General features: G+C 38.9%; 2 protein-coding genes across 2 annotated transcripts in view; both read right to left on the reverse strand.

The window, feature by feature from the left end:
• Nucleotides 1–1,252, reverse strand: part of IMPG2 (interphotoreceptor matrix proteoglycan 2) — a gene marked incomplete at its 3' end in the record, with an annotated part of 63,275 nt that extends 62,023 nt beyond the window's left edge. Inside the window, exon 1 of the mRNA XM_082014419.1 lies at nucleotides 913–1,252. Within this exon, the coding sequence (XP_081870545.1) occupies nucleotides 913–1,195 (283 nt within the window). The 5' untranslated portion in view covers nucleotides 1,196–1,252. The remainder of the gene's footprint in view (nucleotides 1–912) is intronic.
• A 7,027-nt stretch (nucleotides 1,253–8,279) lies between these two features.
• The window catches only part of SENP7 (SUMO specific peptidase 7), a 45,715-nt gene continuing 32,809 nt past the window's right edge, over nucleotides 8,280–21,185 (reverse strand). The window contains exons 16-23 of the mRNA XM_081997412.1: nucleotides 20,625–20,744; nucleotides 18,276–18,368; nucleotides 17,239–17,450; nucleotides 16,711–16,763; nucleotides 16,365–16,402; nucleotides 16,072–16,140; nucleotides 13,796–13,946; nucleotides 8,280–9,402 (exon numbers count right to left, since the gene is read on the reverse strand). Of these exons, the coding sequence (XP_081853538.1) occupies nucleotides 9,265–9,402; nucleotides 13,796–13,946; nucleotides 16,072–16,140; nucleotides 16,365–16,402; nucleotides 16,711–16,763; nucleotides 17,239–17,450; nucleotides 18,276–18,368; nucleotides 20,625–20,744 (874 nt within the window). The 3' untranslated portion in view covers nucleotides 8,280–9,264. The remainder of the gene's footprint in view (nucleotides 9,403–13,795; nucleotides 13,947–16,071; nucleotides 16,141–16,364; nucleotides 16,403–16,710; nucleotides 16,764–17,238; nucleotides 17,451–18,275; nucleotides 18,369–20,624; nucleotides 20,745–21,185) is intronic.

Raw genomic sequence — 21,185 nt, forward strand, 5'->3', positions numbered from 1 at the left:
TCTCCAAATACATTCTTTATGTTTACCTTTATGCTGACACTTGGCAACTTTGGGTTTTAATTGTTTTTCACCGCTCTAAGTGAATAAATTGAGTTACCAGTGGGACTTTCTTCTATAGGCGATGAAAAGAATCTCATTAAACATGTGTCCCTGAACACCTTTCCTTCTCCTTTAAGTGACACCAATTACACGCAAGTATGTTAAGACACTATGAATTCTTTAAAATCTACAACAGAGACACACAAATACCAGAAAGTGTTGCATGACCTTGATGCCCCATTCCAACGTTGTAAGTCAGAAAGGTTTAAAACATCACCTTGCTGTAATATTTCATCACATGAAAGAAGCTGTTACTGGGAATATTTCAGCTTTTCAAAGAAAGTTCTGTCATACCAACTCACACATCTTGAAAGGCTTCATTTCGATTATACTACAGCCTGATACAGAGATTGGCTTTCTAGCCAAGAAAATATACTTTGCTTTGCACAACCAGCCATAGTCAAAAGTCACATGGCTGAGACACTAATGTCTCAGACTTGACTCTTTTTCAGAAGATCCCTCAGTGAATTCTACTAGCACTTGCAGAGCACTGAACAAAAAGAACAAGCTCTGCCATTTAGCTAACTTGTACATAATACCTATTTCTCTTAGCATTCAAATTGTTCTATGAGAAAGGATGAGTAATTACTAAACACTAACTGTGGTTTCAGGAACTGAGAGGTTTTTTGGTATGTGACTGTAATCATAAAGTGATTTTTTTTAGCTCGGAACAGCTCTCATAAGGAAGATTATCACAGAAAACTAAATTTCTTGGGTAACTATGGCCTGGTATTTATTATGTTTAAATGCTTCTTTTTTTTTTTAATAAATAAGTGTTCTTATCAATTACCTATGAGACATACAAACACTTACCTCTGAGCCTGAAATATTTCAGATGGTTGGCAATAGCCTGCTCAACAGATTCATCAGGGCAGATCTTAACTCCACTGGGAAACAGAATGGACCGCTTCCTTCGTAACAGCAAATGCTTGTTGACCATTTCAGCCTCTGCAATGCCATTAAGCTTTTTCAACTCAGGAGGCAGAGAAGGGTTTGCCAACTGCCGGCCACTGAGCTGAGGGGTTGGTGAACCATTTTTAGCCTGTCCTCCTTCTGTAGCTGAATAACCTTCTGCTGTAAAATTAAAATCACACATAAATTTCTCAGATGAGATAGTGATGCAATCATATGTATCTTAAAGCTATTGCTCTGGTCTAAGGACATAACTGTACTTTTTTCTGTTAACAAAACCTGTCTGGATGACTGTACTATTATAAACAACCTCAAGCTCTTTACAGCATCCCATCAAATGATAACATAACTTAAAGCCATAACCCTTTGAATGATAATGTGTGTTTAACTTCCCTTCTGTGATTTGGCTTAAGTCAATGGGACTGCATTTGTGAATAAACATGTACTTAGAGGCTTTCAGGGACAGGAATTAGATAAATGATTAGCTAACAAGTCTCCTTACTCAATACCTTCTGTCCACAAGAAACATTTCTATCACTTGCATCAAGAAAGCTTCTTGAATTGACAGCTAGCAAGTACACCTTTCACCACCATGGTATAGGTCCCTACCTGACTTGGGGGGCAAGGGGGAGAAGTAGAGAAAAAGAGGGCTCATCAGCTTTAGCTTTTTTAAAATTCTCTCTTATGTTAGTTGTTCCACATCACTCCAGAGGAAACTTTACAGCTGAGGGGAGAATGCATCTATTTGGTTCTAGTCTGATAGTCTTAATTCTCTATCCTCTACAGTCAGCAGTCAGCTGATCTAAAAATCAGTTAATTCAACTTTCTTCTTTCACTTTTTCCCCAGAAAATGTTGACTGAAGAAGAACCACAATTAAAAATTTATTAAAGAACAATAATAAGTGTATGGCATTTTTCATCCCACAAATAATGAGCTTATTCTGCAACTTCAAAGTCAACACCACCTTAGACTTCGATGACTGAAAGATGAATAATATGGTTATTTTGATGGTATATTAATAGTCAAGTCTAGTGCAGAAGACCACCACCAGATGGTACATGAGAAGAAGGGAACATCAGAAAAGGTCACTAAGGCAAAAGCCCAGACTTTACCCAAACTGACACATCTTCAGTGTGCATAAGCAGAAGGCAGAACCTCACTTCTTAAGATTTAATACAAAACTATTCACAAAAAAAAAAAAAAAAAAAATCACACAGTAAAACATTTAACGGTAATTAATGTGCCTTGAGGTTGGAAAAACTTGCCTCCTGTAGCTACATTCTACACTCAGAACAACACAAATATACAGTAATACCTCCTGGGAATCACTTTAAGTATTCCATATTTACATTGATACCATGGCACAGATTTGACCGAACATTTTCTCTGTATTAGTCCCTTTTGTTACAATTAAAGCAGAGAGGTATTTTTATTTCTACACACTGCCATAGGTAAACTTTGAAAACAAGAATATGAATAAGGTTTCTGCATTACCTGCAACTATTTGAAGATCGGCTTTTATCATCCCCAAAACTGGAAGGCAAAGAAACATTTTCCAAATTAAGCCAAGCATACTTATTAGTATCAAAAAAAAAAAAAAGGAAAAAAAGAAAATCACTTCTAGCAAAAGAGCTGTTGCCTTTAACGTATCCTCAAACCAACCAAGCGCATTGCCCTTCTTGAAAATGTCTTGACGTCACATGTAATTATCTTTGGAAAAAAACATTAGGTAAAAAAAGTCAACCAAGACATCCTGGGAATGTTCTTTTCAAGGTCAGTATTCCGCTTCAGTGACGAACCAAGAAAAGGTGATGGAAGTAAACTCCTTGGAGCTAGCAGATGGACTGAGACAATTTTTTAATTTTAATCTGGCCGGCTAAGCTCTTTACCAGAGCTTGTCATACCATTAACAGACAGTCCAAACAAGGACAGCACCTTTCACATTCAATTAACCATGTTTTTTCATTGGCCCTTCAATTTCTGCCCTTTTTTAATATCATGCTGACCACAAAACAACAGAGGGAGCACACTAGTCTCCGGTGGAAGGTCTCAGTGTGTTTTGTCTCCCGCTTGTACAGATATACGTAGCTAAAAATGCACTGACTCGCTTAAACACAGATGTGTATGTAGGTAACACCGAAGCACTCTTTTCCATAGAATCGTTTCTTCTGGTCACAGAGCTAATCCAGCCCTGCTGGCCGAGTCCACGCTGAAGCAGAAAGTCTTGTGCTGTTACAGCACTGTCCCTCACATCCCAGAAGAGGTGCTTCCCCCAAAGATAACACCACAGCAAGTTATGATTCTTTCATCTCTGTTCAGGTATTATGGGACATGAGCAGTAGGAACAAATTAGTACAGATACCTGAAGAGATGATCAGCTGAGAAGACCTGCAGACAGGACAGAGCACAGGAAAGCAGCAGCAATCTGGGCTCCCCTCCTGTCTAGGGTCGGCTCATTGTGGAAAGGCGTATGGCAGTCATCCTGCAATGGCAGGCTGCATTTGGACCACTAGAAAAACCCTGTCAGGGCTGTCTCCTGCGTGGTGGTAACTCAGGACCCGCTGGTTACTGTGTTCAGATCAACCTGAGCAAACTGCTGGTTTGGCTGAAGTGACTATTTTTGGTAGTGGTTTTGCATAAATCTTTCAAAGCTGGGTTCCCAAGGCTTCCCAGATGACAGTCTGCAGAGTGTTTACACAGAGCTCCTTTGGTAAATGGTACTGACTCCTCTGTTCTAGCTGCCCTGCTGAACTCCAGCAATTCAGGTAACAGCGGTAATTCCTGATATTACACACAGGACACCCACAGGAATCAAAACCACCTTTTTTTTAGGCTCTGTCTTCCAACATCTAACAGACTCTAGTAGATAATTTTTCAAAACAATGTACTTTCCTTGATTTTTTCCCACAAAACGACTAAATTACACTTTAAACCAAACCACTGAGCTGCTCTAACACCCTCCCCCCAGTTTTCTCAGAATCAGACATTTGGGATCTATCAAATCAGCACTGTTCACGCAGGTTGACTCTGTCAAGCTAACTACAACGTTGTCAGCAGCACCAAGTGCAGTACACCACGCTGGAGCTGTAAATTGAACGGTCCTAATGATACGAAGCACAGGAAGAACATTGCACTGGTGCTCACAAACTGTTTTGAAGTCCTGTTCAGCATCTCTAGGTAGAGAGCACAACTTTTGAGGATAGCTTGGGTACCTTTACTACAATCCTGGATTCAACAATACAGACCAGCCTTTATTGAATCCTCCACAAAAACTGAGGCTTTCAATGTCATGAATGCTTTTGCTTGCATTACCCTGCAAAAATACAACTGAATCAAGATTAGAAATGCTATACATGCTTATAAAGACAAAGGCTAACTTACCTCAACAATGAATTACAATGAATCCTTTCAGAGAAAATTCTCAGAATACACATGCTTCAGTAAGAGTATGAAACCCAATTACAAGTTTTCCTGGCAAGTCTTCAGGTTTACAGTATTGCTGGTATTTTCATCAAAGTACTCAAAGGCACTCAGAATGTGAATAGTATAAAAACTACCTGCTTTATTATCTCTGTCAAAATTTGTTTTCTATGGTATGGCTATATCAGCTTCTGTGTGATAAAATATTTTTAACATTTAAATTCAGTTTTATTAATATTAGTTCAAGCTATCAATTTTAAATTCAACACTGGTTTCTGCACTGAAATTTAAATTTGCAACAGCTTAAAATCTCCCATACGTATGATAAGCAAAATGCTTAGCTAAAAGCACAATCATAATTTAAGGTTTCTTAAAACAAGCAAAACAACTCTTGCAATAGTTTTCCAAAATAACCTTGGAAAATTAACTCCTCTTTTGACTTGACTAAAGCCTTTACAGTAATACTTTGCATCAGAAGATGCGTAATTCTTCATTTCCAGCAGCCAAACTGTATCTGTTCAAAAGTACTTAGGAAAAGTATATTCTTGCGGGGGGGGGGGAGCACCGCGAGGGAAGCATAATCCTTGTAACATAACACATCAAGGTCACATCAGTACCTCCAAAAGTGAGAGACAATTTTCTGAAAATTTGTATTTCTAAAAAGAAAGGACATGCACTTTCACATAGCAGATGTCATTAAGCTGAATTGTAGTTCTCAACAAGGTAATGGTCACTGAAATACTGCAACAGTGCTCATACTGTTCTAAATAATTTGTTTTCAAATGCACTTTATTCAAAAAGCTGAATTGTTCCACTCATCTATAGCTAGATAATGCAAAATAAGGGTATACCTTAATATGCCTCTAATGAAGAGCCATATGATGGCAGGCACTCCCCAACTCCAAGCTCACAGGGCTTAATACCAAGATTATAAATTGTCTCCTGTGACTGGGGTACAGTAACTGACTTTGTGGCATTTGACAGGACTCGCCAACAAAATTCCCCATCAGTTTATCTGAGAAAATTAGCTTAGATGGAAGCATTTTCACTTGTTCACTTTCTGTGGTTGCTGCTGCCAAGCATTTCACCATTACCACTTTTTGATTGTGCTCCTGCAGAGTTCTCTAGTGAACCACCTCCCAAGAATAAGCAAGGTCTGAGGCTGTTCAGCCTTCCACCTGAGCAAATCCAGCCCACCATAGCCTGTCACACTGCCACCTCTGCCATCATGTAGTAAAGTACTCTGAGCAGAAAAATCAGAAATGAGGCTAACCAAATTAATCTAACACTTCATTATCTACTCTGTCTTTGTAACGTAAGTCTATTCTTAGCATTCCTCCTTTTCTGAACTGTTGATCAGATTAAGTATCTCTTACCTTGCTCAACAGTCAGATGATCCTGGTGCCTGTGCTTCATCCTTGAACAGTGCTTCCAACTTCAATTTGGTTGGACACAATTATTGCTGTTGGTCTTGGTTTTACTTGACTATTAATGTAAACATTTTCAATCTTGAGACGACTTTTAAGTCTCATCCTACAATTCCTGCTTTTCCACCTAGAAACCAGAGTCTCTTTTTTGGGGGGGTTGTGTCAGAAGCAATATTCTACTTTCCTGTCATAATCAAGATAGAAGTGTTACTACTGTAGCTTTTAAGTCTTTATTATTTTGTAAGGTGTAGTACTTACTGAGTACTGCAAGCTCATTTCAGGGTCAAATTCTAGCAGTCAAGTCTCCGAGAAAGGACAGATGGACTGCAATGAATCGATGCCTGCAATTCCAGAGAAAAAACACAGCAGTCCACAGATACTTTTAAAAAAGCACACCTGGCAGTTTCATAATTCACTTCTCCAGTTCTTGATGAAAAGTAGGGGGTGTTTTATATTTTTCCTGGAAGATTTACTTCCTGTAAGTTACTTCTCTTCCACCTTGTTTCTTGTGTCATGCTTGCCAACACTATCTTAAACAGATCTCCATGGCTCAGATTCTCTTCATGGAAGCCAGTTTCTGGTCACACACAGCCAGAACGTAGCAGTTTCTTTTAAAGAAACTGATAGTTGTTTAATACTTTGAGTACAATTCATTGCCTTGAAACCAAAATTACACACTGTAAAGAGCCTTTACAAGGATTGGTTTGCTTTGAAGCATCACACCACTCCACTATTTCAGTTAAACAGGGATTAATACAGGAAATAGAGATGCAGAAGATGTGCAAAAAGGTCACCCGAGTCAGTGTGGTACCTTATATATACTAAAAGTTACCTTTGGGGAGTTCCAGCAACTAAAAAGGAAGCACGAAGGTACTCTGAGTGTTAATTATTTCCACAGACACTTCCTAGCATTCACCATGTATCTGTTAAATGCAAATGGCTGGAATGGGGTGGGTTGTGGCTGGTATTTCCCAGGCATTTCCCAGGGTTGTCATTCAGGCTGTCAAGACTGTTAGCCTAACTACAGAAAACAACTGTAAGGCTCTTGAGTCAAAAAGCAGCCTTGCTTGCCACAAGGAGCTGTGAACTAGCCGCATGCCTTTAAGGACTGGAGAACAAATTATCACTTCAATTGGGTTAAGGGACATATACTGTGTATATACCTTACAACCAGTAAGATGGCCTACATTACACTTAGCTCACTGGCTATTTGTGGCAGCTGGGAAAAGAATGGTTAACAATGACAGTCAGCAACTTCTGGAGGTAATTTTAATATCAAATGTATTGGCATTCTCATAGCACATATCTAACAAATCTACAAAGGCTCTCCTTTAATGTTATAAAACCAATTTAGAAAAGTTTATACATGACTTTTGCTTTTAAATATCTATAAACCAGTCAATCTAAAAAAGAACAAATTACTTTATCATAAAAACTAACTTCACCATAAGAAAAAGCCCAAATTATTTGTCGTAAGGGAATGCTGAAAATATGCATCAATTAAAAAGGTGTATAGAAAGGGCGCATATTTCTGCATTTTATATTTCATCTGTCTTACAATAAATACACAAATTATCCCTGTAAGTAATGCTGATGATGTGATTTGGGTGATGAAAGACACAAAACCTCTGGTATGAGGGGGACAGATGTTGAGGGGGGAGGTACTGACAAACTACAGAATTGAAAGCAGAAACAAAGACTAAAACCACACAGTAATTTCACTAGGCTGCTCACAGCTATACAGAAGGCAACTGCGCTCAGCAAATTATTTTGTTTTAAAATTGCCTCTCTTCTCCATAAATAATGCTTCCTGGTTTGAGAAACAATGGCGGAGGATTTTTGGATGACTATACAGAACCTGAAGTAATATCTGGATTTTCCAAATGCTAGGTTCCAGAGTTGTCTTGAGGAAAGGGGCCCTGAGAATTCTGCAATGCCATAAAAATGTTCACATCTTTGGGTTGCCCTCAATTTTTATTTTAACTCTGTAGCCTACTTTCAGCTTTAAGAGCTCTGGTTTTGTAGATACATTTATGACACAAGTGCTTTTGGTGATTATTTGACACATGGTCCTTCTGAAGGGTGCAATGACACTGAAGTTTACTTACAGTGGGGAACAGGAGAAAACATCCTCTTAAAAATAGTCACCTTCTATCGTGCAGTAACTACAGAAAAAAGCATGCACGTGTCAAAATGTTATTGAAGTTTTATGTGATCACTGTTTGAGGAAAAACTACACACATATGTACTAAGACAACAATAAACTTGTGCTACTTCATCAAGTCCAAGTTCAAATACTCAAATATTCAGGCATCTTTACTCAATTCTCCTGAGCAAAGTATAAATCCTGTTTGTCTTATATGTAAGTTACGTATCTTAAAGACATACTATATATAACATAATGACCTTTTTGAATGAAAATGGCCTTATTTTTCACTAGAACACCTCAAACTTTTGAGGTTGAGTCACAACCTGCTTGCCTTTCTAATGCAAGTGATGCCATAAAATTTGCAGGTATAACTCCCAAAAAATAAGGCAAATAGGATTAAAAAATCTACTGCCTACATGTATTGTATTGGCATGTACTTTGAAAGCAAGATTTCTTCTAAAATCTAATAAGAAAAAATTAATTAAAAATACTTTTAAAAAATTCACTCTTGACATCAAAAGATTTCAACAGTCACCTTCAAGCTTCCACTCATGGAAATACATTTTTATGATGAAAATGCTAGGGAAGGAAAAAAAAAGTTAAAAAAAAAGTTAAAAAAAAATCAAAACTCAGCAGCCTCAGATCTTGGCAGAATTTTCTGACACATGCAGACTACTTCTGTATATAATCAGAAACAAAACAAGAAATACATCTCTAAAAAGAGTCAATATTAGATCCTTAAATTAAAACAATACATAGTATTTATTCTATCTGTATGAGCTGCAAAATTGAAAAAGACACAGTATAGGGTCAAAATCCTGTCTTCAGGCCTGACTCCTACATGATCATCCATGTTTATATAGAATTGTAAAGAACAGGCTCCAAAAGATGAAAATATTTTTATGTCCTTGTGGCATATACCTGTACGCAGCTTTCATATTCCAAGTAAAGAATCAATTAGCAATCCATATATGTATTAGCTTTAACGTACATATTTACAATTTTATCTACAACCTTCTCCCCCTGCCAAAACTGCATTCTATGACCACACAACCCAAATAAAAAAAATTCTTTAAATAAACACACACTGAACAAACAAAATACTTCTTGTGGTTGTGGGTTTTTTTTTTTTTGGTGGGTTTTTTTGTTTTGTCTTTTCCTTCGTTGCAAGGCAGAAAGAGCCCAAATGCTGCTAAACAGAGTTCCAGTTACTTTATACAGCAATGTTCTTTGCCAGGTCTGGCTTATTAGATTTATTAGCTGCTGCTGCCACTATGCTGTTGGAAGTGTAGTTGCAAGATCAGATCTCGGATTTCTTCTCTTTTGCTTCTGATCAGCTGACGAGGGAACCACTTCTCCAGATGCAGTGGCTGTTCAAAGTTAACTATGGGATTCTGGTAACAGAAAAAAGAATATTTACAGCATGAAAGGCAGCCTTCAAAAAATAATTTCACACCCTTCCATTACTGCTGAGACCAAGGAGGCACAAACAAGTTTCTATGAGACAGTGACAGGCTTCAAAGTCAAATTCCAGTTCCTCCATGGTAATCACATATATGCATAACCTTACCACAAGCTGCTCACAGTAAACACCAAATAGGTTATCACTTCTCTTAAAGATACATCAGTATAAACACATATTCAAGGCAGATTCCATGTACTCTGATACAATTAGACATACTCTTGATATCTAACAAGGGACAGATGCACTTCGGTCACAAAATGCACACGTATAATCACATTATAGGGAAGGATTCAGCATACAGCAGTTAGGAACGATGAGGTTTTGTTGCCTCAGGCATGTGTTTTTCTGTCACGAGCTGGTCTGGCTGATAGAAGACAACAATGAAGCAAGAACATTACTAGCAGTTTTAGCAGGACATGAGGGGGGAGAATTCAGAACAAAAGAGGATGGCAAATTGAAATGGCTGAGAGATGCTGGCAGCTTTGGCAGTAAAAGCACAACACTACATCTGATTTTCCAAAGTAAGGTTTTTTCCCCTCATTCCCTCTTCATTCTTTTGCAACGCTTATATTTTACCTTCTCCTTCCTTCGAATAAAGTAGTATATGATAAACTGAAAAAGCAAAGTGAAAAACACATCATGATTTGCAGTCTGTGAGCCCTGGCATGTTTAGGACAAGTTGACAAACAACTTGACCTGCCCTTACTTCTGCAAGCAGAATGTGACCCCACTGTTAGAGAATGGGCAGTTCAAAAGCATTGGTAAAGAATTTTTCCATTTTCCACCTACACAAGAGCTCAACTCATCTATAACGGAATCACAGAATGGTTGAGGATTGAAGGAACTTCTGGAGGTCATCTGGTCTGATCTCCCTGCTCAAGTAGGGCCATTTAGAGCCAGTTGCCAGGACCATGTCCAGACAGCTTTTGAGTATCTCCAAGGAGGGACACTCCACAACCTCTGTGGGCAACCTGTATCAGCATTTGGTCACCCTCACATTAAAAAAAACAAAAACAAAACCAAACACACTTCCTTACATTCAGAGGGAACCTCCTGTGTTTCAGTTTGTATCCATTGCCTCTTGTCCTGTCACTGGGCACCACTGAAAAGAGGGCTCTGTCCATTTTGCACCCCCCCTTCTGATATTTGTCAACATTGTTAGGATCCCCCCTGAGCCTTCTCTCAGTCCCAGCTCTCAACCCTTCCCTCAGAGGAGAGGTGTTCCAGTACCTTAATCATCTTTGTGACCCTTTGCTGGACTTGGTCCAATAGCACCATCCCTCTCTTGCACTGGGGAGACTAGAACTGGACACAGCACTGAGGAGATAGCAAGGATTGCCTCCCTCGAACTACTGGCAACACTCCTCCTAACCTAGACCAAGATACCACTATCCTCCTTCACCACAAGGACACACTGCTGGCACGTGTTCAACTTGGTGTCTACCAGGACCCTTAGGTCCTTTTCAGCAAAGCTTCCTTCCAGCTGGGTGACCCACAGTGCCTGAGGTTGTTACTCCCTGGGCGTAGGACTCAACACTTCTTGTTGAACTTCATGAGGTTCCTGCTAGCCCATTTCTCCAATGTCTCGAAGTCCCTGTGGATGCGAGTATGACCCTCTGGCATATCAGCCACTCCTCCCAGTTTTGTGTCAGCTGTGAACTTGCTAAGGGTGCACTCTGCCCCAACATCCGGATCATTAATGAAGATGTTAAACAGGACCAGACCCTGTACTGACTCCTGGGATACACCGCTAGTTACTGGACTCCAACTAGACTGCCTGCCACTGATCACCACCCTCAGGACCCATCCAGTCTGTCAGTTTTCAATCCAACTCACTCTCTGCTCATCCAGTCCATACTCCATCAGCTTCTCTGAGAGGATCTTATGGGAGACAGTGTCAAAGGCCTCACTGAAGTCCAGGTAGACCATATCCACTGCTCTCCCCTCATCTACCAAGCCAATCATTTTATCATAGAAGGTTATCAAGTTGGTCAAGCATAACTCCCCCTGCCTGTTGAATCCATGCTGACTACCCTCAATCCCCTTGTCCTTCACATGTCTGGAAATGGTTTCCAGGATTAGTTGCTCCATCATATTGCCTTAGATCAAAGTGAGGCTGACCAGCCTGTCGCTCCCCAGGTCCTCCTTCCCGACTTTTTTGAAGATAGGAGTTAGATTTGCTTTCCTCCAGTCCCACCCCCAATTGCCATGACCATCCAAAGATTATCAATAGTGGTCTCACAATGATATCAGCCAGCTCCTTCAGTAATCATGGAAGCATCCCACTAGGGATCATGAACTTATGAATACCCGGTTGAAGTATTCCCTAGCCTGACCCTCTTCCACCAGGGGTATGTATTACTTGTTCCAGTCTTTCCCCCAGTCTCCAGGACCTGGGACGCCCGAAAGCCAGTCTTGTTAGTAAATAGTGAGATGAAGGTGGCATTCAGAAGCTCAGCCTTCTCCATGTCCTGTGTCACCAGATCCCCTGCCACATTCAGCAGTCAGTCCACATCTTCCCTACTCTTCCTTTTGCTGCTTACATAATTACAGAGGCCCTTCTTGTTGCCTTTGACATGCCTCACCAGATCAAACTCCAGTTTGGTTTGGCTTTCCGAATGATGTGTCTGCATGCTTGGACAGCATCTCTGTATTCCTCCCAGGTTACTTGTCCCTGCTTCTGTGTTCTGTATACTTCCTTTTTATGTTTGAGTTTTGCCAGGGGCTGCTTGTCCATCCATGCAGGCCTCCTGGCATCTTTGCTTGACCCTGCTTGTTTGCATTAGCTGTTCTTTAGCTTGGAAGTAGTGTTCCTTGAATATCAAACAGTCCTCCTGGACTCCTATTCCCTCCAGGGCCTTATCCCATGGAACTCTTCCAAGCTGATCCCTGAAGAGGCCAAAGTCCAGGCTTGTGATCTTGCTTTTTGACCTGCTCCTTCCTCTCATGAGCCTAAACTCCACCATCGTAAGATCCTATCTTCTACCACTCCTATCTTCACAGCAGCCAAGGCTGCCTTTGACCTTTACATTCCCAACTAGACCTCCCTTGCTTGTGAGTATGCAGTCCAGCAGTGCACCTCTCCTCACTGGCTCCTCTGTCAGGAAGCTGTCATCGTTGCTCTCCAGGAACCTCCTGGATTGCTTTATGTCCTTCTGTGTTGTCCCTCCAGCAGATGTCAGGATGGTTAAAATCCCTCACAGGGACCAGAGCCTGTGAATGTGAGGCTGCTTCTGGCTGGCTGTCAAAGGCCTCACCCACTTGTTCTTCCTGATCACATGGCCTACAGCCTGTTATGTCATCCATATTAGTCTGCTCTTTAATCACTACCCATAAGCTCTCAGTTGGCTTCTCATCCAACCTTAGGCAGAGCTCCATGCATTCCAGCTGCTCTCTCACATAAAGAGCAACTCTACCTCCTCATCTTCCCAGCCTGTGCTTCCTAAAGAACCTGTATCCATCCATCACGGCATTCTAGTCATGTAAGCTATCCCACCACGTCCCTGTAATCCCAAAAAGATCATATCCCTGCAAATGCACAAAGATCTCCAATTCCTCACATTTGTTCACCATGCCGTGTGCATTAGTGTACAGGCACTCTGGAATGGCGATCTGTTCTAACACAAAAGAAGAAATCTGTCCACTGGCTGAGGTCCCACACAAGGCTTTCCACACACAGGACTCTGAGAATGTGGACCACATGTATAAGCAAGAAACAAGCAGAGCCAAAGGACAGAGCAAGAGGGCAGTGCACTGATCAGGGGGAAGAAGAGTTGGGGACACCCTAAAATACAGTGCCTGAAGCCCAGCATCTGCAAGTGTTTAAAGGTCTGCGGTGAACAGGGAAGGGAAGTTCCCTTAGCTCTGTGCATTCCCTTTTAAGGATTCCCCCTTCCCTCTCTCTACAGAAGCTGCTGCCTGCAAAGCCACTCAAAGGCCAATGCACAAGCTGACCACAGTTTTAGAGGCTACAAGAAGAGATAGACAGAAAAGATGCCTTTGTAACATCTGTAGGCCAGAAATGTGTAAACAAAATATACTCCAAGTACTTTGGGGTATTGCATGTGTCAATGTAAAAGCAACATTAAACTACAAGGATAGAAATGTTTTCCAACAAACACAGATGAGAAACTGTCTATGCTCCAGATACAAAGACCCCTGCCACTACTTGAAAAATGGGTTTTATCTCCTCTTGCTCAAATGTCTTTGACACTTTTGAGGCTGAGCATCACAGGCTTTTGTGTCTGGCTATTTCCCCTGGAAATAGCTTTTTTGGGTGTAAGGTGGTTTCAGGGAAAGGGGAAGGTAGTTTCCATTTGTACCTGGAAGAAGCTTTCCACATATTGCAGCAAATAGACCCCACAATCACTGCTGTTATCTTGTTTAGGCACTCTGGGACACAAGTCAATCATTGTTGATTTATTGAATTCTCGATGTGTTTTTCGTTTAGCTTCCCATTCCACTTCAAGGTACCTACAAAAGAAAGCAAACAGATTAAATACTTGAGAAATAACTCCCAAGCAAAATGCATTTTAGGATACTACTCCATATTTTTCTGGAGCTGGCCAAAAAGCTAAAATAGCTTTAACCAATTTCTTTCACAGAATCTGTCAAAGAAATTCATACAAGGAACAACACCACTTCCACTATCCAATATTTTATCACCCTCAGAGGCATCTCTACCACATAATGTGCAATAAACAAAACAGAAAGATGCATGACATTATTTAAAAGCAAACAGTTATTTGTGCTGAGTTTCTTCAAGCTGTTAGGATACCAGGACATTTTTAAAACTTATGCTAAAGGAAGTACTCAAGTAATCTTTCCTGGCTAACACACAGATTTTTCCTGGGTTCATCCTAAAAGGCCAGCCGAAGCAAACCATTAAAAAAACCCTTAGAATTCACCTTACAAACAACTTCAGTTACAATTGTACCAATATAACCCTTGCAACCTACTAGTGTATAAGGTATATAAAGACTTGTTAAAAACCTTAAGGGATCATTTCTTTAATGATTACAACTTATTTGTTACCAGGCTTTTCTATTGTTCTTGTGCTTCAATAGCAACTCACTGACCCCACTTTCTGGGCTAGCCACTGGTTTTGAAGATGGGATTGAAAGCATAAGGGTCTGATTTTCAAAGGCAACAGTTACCTATACTTTTCTGCTGACTTTAGTCAGAGTTGCAAAGGCTCAGGGCTTGTAAAATCAAATATAAGGTCTGACTTTAGGGAATAAAAAAAATATATACATGAAGTCTAACCTTGTGTTTGATTTCTAAAAGCCCCAAGTCCTTACAATTCTGAGACTAAAAATACATATAAAACACCTTTGGGAAAAATGGCAACTGTGAAAAGGCGTCAAACATGAAACAGTTCAAAGATGAAGAGAGTTCAGTGAAATGCACTCCCTAGAAACTTCAAGAACCTGTGACTGCAGACTTTAAAATTAATTTGTTTGAACTTGACCACTGTCCAAAACACAAAATCGATGCAAGGAAAGAAAAGGTCATGGAACCTCTGCATCAGTTTCCTTAAACTTCTCCTTTCAGGGTGTAACTGCAAATTGAAGGAATAAGAGGTCTGCTTCCCTGATTTCACAACTCCATAAACCACCTCTGTTTTCTGACTTTTCATGACACCTCTCAGCTCCAGGAAACCACCCACTCTGGAATTTCAACCCCAGGAGTAGCTCAAAGCATAGAGCACTAAGTTAATACATCCCACAGAGATTTGGGGGGGGGGGGGAATCACTATTTCATTTCCTCCCAAGACACACATGGTGGGGAGGCGCCTCTGTCTAGAGAAAAGATGGTTTCACAAAAATTTCTCGTTCTCATCTAACCCTTATGTAGAGTTTTGAAGAATTTACTTTTACAAGAAGGACACACTATTTTGTTTACAGATTTTTGTTCCTTTCAGTGAAGTAAATACAACAGAACAAAAAGAACAATTCTGTTTAGCTTCAAATATTTAATATTAGCAACTTTTTAAAAAGTTGTTGATAGATGTTAAAGTCATTAGGAGTATGTAAAAGTACTGAAAGTTTGAAGGTGTTCTTCCAATACTTACATACTTATCACATAAGACTTAATATATTTTTACTCTCACTTTTTAAAACAAATAATACCATTCCAATATAACTATGACAGGTCTAAGTTTTTTTTTTTTTTTGCACATACATAGGAGTGGATTTAACACTGTGATTCTGTAAGCATCATAAAAAAATGAAGAAAATTAATATGGTAAATTTCAAAGTATTCATTTTAAAGAATCTGTTTTTCCATCCTTAAGAACTCCCTCCATTACTGAACTGGAAGGGATTTAAAAAACCCAAAACCCCCTTGACTTTTTTTTTTTCCCCCAATTTCAAAAAGACTGTCCACTTCACAATTTTTGCATTCTATTTGGGCTGCAGAACAAAGACAGACTTTTCATACAAGCCTCTATTGCTTTAGAATTTTCTTTGTTGTGGTTCTCTATGGATTTTCCTTTAGCATTAGAAATGTACACCTTTATAAGAAAAAAAACTATTTTGAACACAGAAATATGATCTGCAGCATCTCTTTCTAATAAATAGAAACCATAGTTACTTACTCTCTCAAAACCTGAACTGTTTTCTGCACAGAACCAGCTTTCAAAGAATCTAAGATGAGTATACAAGGCCTGTACAGAACAAAAACAAACAAATCATTGTAGTCTTTCATTAACCAACACTACTTAAGCAAATACTTTGTTTGAATACAGCTTAACAAGAGCATCAATATCTGAACAAACATGGAAAAAAGTGGGCAAGTTCCTACAGCTGTGGCTTTATCACAAAAACTGTATGACTGCAGAATTTCTTACCATAATTTAATGAGAGAATATTACTATGAAAACAAACTTACCTTTTACAAATCTGCCTTTTGGAATTACTTAGGGAGATCTGGGAGAAGAGAAAATAAAAATAACTTTAAAAAACTATAATTATAAACTCAAATGTCTTCATAGATTTAAAGGTAAAGCCAGAGAGGCTCCCATTTCAGAAAGGGAGCATTTAGAAACTTATGAAAGCATAGCATAGGCAACATAGGAGGACTTTAGGCTAATTCGAAGTGCCTTGCACATGCTGCACGCCACGTAAACATCGACAGCTGCTGCAAAAAAGATGATGCAAAATCACTTGGTCAAGTCTCAGAGCCTTCATAAATAGAATAATATTTGTTTCTTCGGTCAGTACAAAAAGGCACTTACTTTAGAAATATCTGAATCCAAGACTGAAGCAGAAGCAGAAATTTCATTGCCACCTAGTACAAATGAACAAATTAAAACATCTTAAGAAAATATTTCCTAACTGAAATATTTTCATTTTCAAATTAATGATTATTAGTGAATAATATCAAAATATTATTGATATTATTAGTGAATAATATAAAAATACGATTGTGAAGTATAAGCTAATTTTCCTTGCCTTCTGAACGTTCAAGTAGCAGAGTTGCTGAGGGCCTGCCTGCCTTCCTGATAAAATTCTTACTGAAATCCAAGAACTTTCTACTCATGATGGGTTCTGAGCCACTTACTTTACATATCCCTTCCAGTATTTACCAGAGTTGCAGACAAGAAGAATACAGTGCAGTCCTTGATATGCACGGTAATAAAAAAACATATTACATCAATCTTGATGTGAAAGATACTGTTCAAGACATCACATCTCTTCTTCAAGGATTAAGACACTATTAGAACTGTATATGGCTTGACATAATTTTCTTCTAGATTACCCACCTTTTGAGAATAAACTTCTGTTAGCATCCATTTCTTCTTCATCCTTGCAGTTACCAGGAAAAGCCAACACTGAACCAGTTCTAGTGTTCTCACTCTCCGACTGAAGTGGAGACTGTTGAGGCTGGTGATATAATGAATTCTGATGGGGACACTCCTCATACACAGCTTCTTCTAACCAAGGAAAACAGATAACTGCAATGTACCAATGAGACCTGCCCAGCAGTGGGGAGAGGGGGGGAAGAAACGTCAAAACTGTATAACATTTGGTTCTGAAAGGATATGAAAAGTTTTTTAATATCGAGAGCTCATGGACAACTGTTCTGTGACACATAACCATCGTTGCCACATTCCTTCATGGCATCTCATACTAATAATCCTCCCACTCATTTTTTACTTTGCATTGTGGCATAACAGCAAAAATAAGCATCAATTCCTTTTAAAAAAAAACACAACAAACACACCGAGCAATTTATCAGTGTCTCACCACCCATCCCACACTGTAAAAAAAAAAAAGTAATGAAATAATCTGTGATTGTGATCCCAGTTTTAAAAATAGGTAAGGGCATGGCATGCCTCTAGCCTTTATTTCTGTCTGCACCTGTTTTGCATATGTAACTCTCAATGACTATTCAGTTTTATTGGAGTTTCCATGTGCAGGTCAGCGATTCAACCAGGTCAAGACACAGACCATGGAAGTACTACTCCTGATGCATTAACACCATGAGTTGCTGTCCTTTCTTTATAGAAATATTTACTTAAGAGCACAGGAATCATCACACAAATTATTTTGAAGAATACATAAAAGCAATCTCCAGTAAAACAAAAAACAAAGATGAAAAGTTTACTGAAGACAGCTAAAAAGTTTAACTTTTGAAAAGACTTCAAAATTACTCATTCCACACCTGTTACTTCTTCAAAATGTAATGTGTTCATTTACAATGATCCAAGCTTACAGCCATAAATCTTTTTATCGTCACAACATTCAAATATTTAAATCTTTAAATATCAGAAAAGGTGTCTAAAACACATAGACTTACTCCTCATTCACAGGCACAAAGATATAATCTTTACTGAAGATGTTTATATGACGAGTCCATGTTCGTACTCTTCTGTGTCTTCTCTGTGCCACTCTGCAGAAACCAAATGTTAACGAAAATTAACAAATCCAAACAACAGTTTAAGCAAGGTATAGAGATTAGTACTCCTACATCTTCCTAATCCCTCAATGGGTTTTTCCTTTACTCTTGAAATTTGCCCAACAAAGAAAAAAATAAATCAGCACACCATTAAGCCCAAGTGACTAACAAGCTATTTCTGAACGATCTTGCAACTCTTCTGGAAAAAGTCATCCATAGATTTGAAAGGATTTCTTGCAGTTATTTATCCAGTAATTATTATTTACTAAACTAAATGCAAAAATCTCACCTAAACACCAGCCAGTGTATAAAAACAAAGCAATTTACAAACATCCATGAATTAAATGTCACAATACCACTTTTGAAGGCCTGTCTGAACAACCTTATCTTTTGAAGGAAAAAGCTGAATGCCTTGCATAGGGTCATGCAACACACTTGTAGCAAAGTCAGAACTAAAACAGATTTCCTCCAGTCCTGAGCTTTAAATGCTGGAGCACACTTCCAGTCCTACAGACATAAACCATGAGGCAGAATACTAGGAGCATAAGAAAAATATGAGAAGAAACCTCAATTCAGATTTTCAACTGTCTTAGTTTGCACAAGTTGAAATAGAAACCAACAGTTCATAGAACTTTGCTCCAATATGATCTGAAAGCAACTCTACTCAGGAGACATCCCTAATAGGCATAATAAGGGATAATAGGTAATATGTAAATATTGTAAAGATGTGGTTCTTTCCTGATCTGTGATCAAGAAATATAACTTCAGTGTAGGAGGAATGGGAGAAAAGGAGTGAGGAATGGAAAAACAAGCTGCTGTGGGACTCTGGCTGGGCCAGCATTAAGCAAAGACTTGCTGCAAACTTCCTCTGCTACCTGACTCTAGAAGCACTGGGAACCTAAAAAGGGAAGGCATGTTTGCAACCTGGGAAAACACCTATAGAAGGAGCTTTCTCAATCTACTGCCTAAGAAGAAAGAGAAGTAAAGGGTCTTTAAGTTAAATAACTACATCAGTTGAGATTAATTTCATTTACAACAGTGCAGCGCCCAATTTTCCACTATGCTTTTATCCAAAAAAACCCTACAGAAACAAACCCAAGCTACCTGTAATCACCAGGTAAGTGCCTAAGCCCAAACACAAAACTAGAATTTCCAAAGCTATCTCCTGATCCAGAACAGCTACAGTCCTCAAAATAACGTGAATTAAGAGTGCCATTCTAGCTCCTCAAGAAGGTTATGGATAGTCCAGCCTTCTAAAAGGAATCAGATCAAGGCACAACAGCATTCTTAATATGGATAATTTTGTCTTCACCTCAGAACATTCAACGTCAGAAGACAGTAAACTGATGGAAGACATATTCTCGAGCACAGCTGCCCGAATTTGAGACATCTTTGAAAATATTACAGAAGTTGCCTTTTTTTTCCCCCCTTTAACATGGGTTTCACGCAGCAGTGACTGTAACAAAAACAACATGGCACACCTCTTTGTGCAGGTGGCCTCATTTTCCAGTAGAATGAAAAAAATGGAGACTTCATGGATAACAGTAGAAAAATCACTTCACAGAAATAGAAAAGAAACTTCAATAAGTTGAATGATGAAAACAGAATGAAAATTGCTGGCAGATCATCACTAAGTGGGAGGGCAAGCTCCACTCTCAAACATCAGTGTTGAGAAGGAATGGAAAGCGGGCGAGCAATGGTCCTTCCCTTTATACAGTGGAAACACAAAGTGATACAGGCTTCTTGAGCTCTTAATGATACCTTTTTGTGACACTCTCCAATTCCAGTGTGCTTACGTGTTAAAACACAAGTGTGTAAGCTTGGTGTGTAAGAAAATTTTCTTACTAAAAATTTGGACAACAATTTATTACCAATATGTGAAATGAAATATATGGTAAATCTAAATATATTTTTAGAAGTGCAATTTCTTAAAATCATGTATACCTTGCAAAACTCTGAGTTTATTATAATAAATAGATCAAAATACATAAATAATTGTCTGAAGCAAAGATTCAGATAAAGTTGGAGAAAGGTGATAACCTTTTCACTCATGTTCAGTATGAATCACATATAGATTTTAATGAAAAACACCACCGTGCTTAAATTGTGAGTTACAACATTTAACCATTAATCCTTTGGAGAACACTCATTACTATCTTATATGCTAATTAGGAGGTGATCTGCAGAACTTCCAAGTGGCATCAACAGATAGCTTATTTCTGGTCATAATGGCATCTAAAATGAACTTACGAAACTTTGAGATCCCCCTCAGAATTTTTTTCTGTCCTGGTCAGGCACTTATAGAAGAAACTGCTGAAAATGTGTGTACGATCAGCAAGATGTTTTGGCACCTTCTCCAACAACAGGTATCTACCAAAGAAAAAAGGAGGAAATTATTAAATTTGTTTTCTAGAAACTACCATAACTGATAAAAACGGACAGTTATTTTAATGACTTATCATACTCAGGTTATGTTTACTGTAAGTTGCCCTCACAGCTGCTAATCACGCCAAACCTTTCTCTCTATTTTCAATGTGCACATGGGTGGACATCAGAGTATGTAACAGCCAAGGAACTACTAAGAATGCAGTTACTTTTTTATTCCAAATACGTGCTCCAGTATTAATGCGTCTGAATTTAGAGTTAGGTTTTCTGGCCCTTGCAATTAAGACAGACTTGAAAACCTAACCAAATGTAAGCCCACGGAGTGTTATACTCCTGTGTATATAAAAAGTATAGAACGGTTCAGTACTAGAAACTGGCTTCCTATTGCTCACAGTTAGTGCAGCCACGCTAGACGCCAAGCAAAAT

This window comes from Phaethon aethereus, assembly GCF_964289735.1.
Source record: "Phaethon aethereus genome assembly, chromosome: 1".
Lineage (NCBI taxonomy): Eukaryota > Metazoa > Chordata > Aves > Phaethontiformes > Phaethontidae > Phaethon > Phaethon aethereus.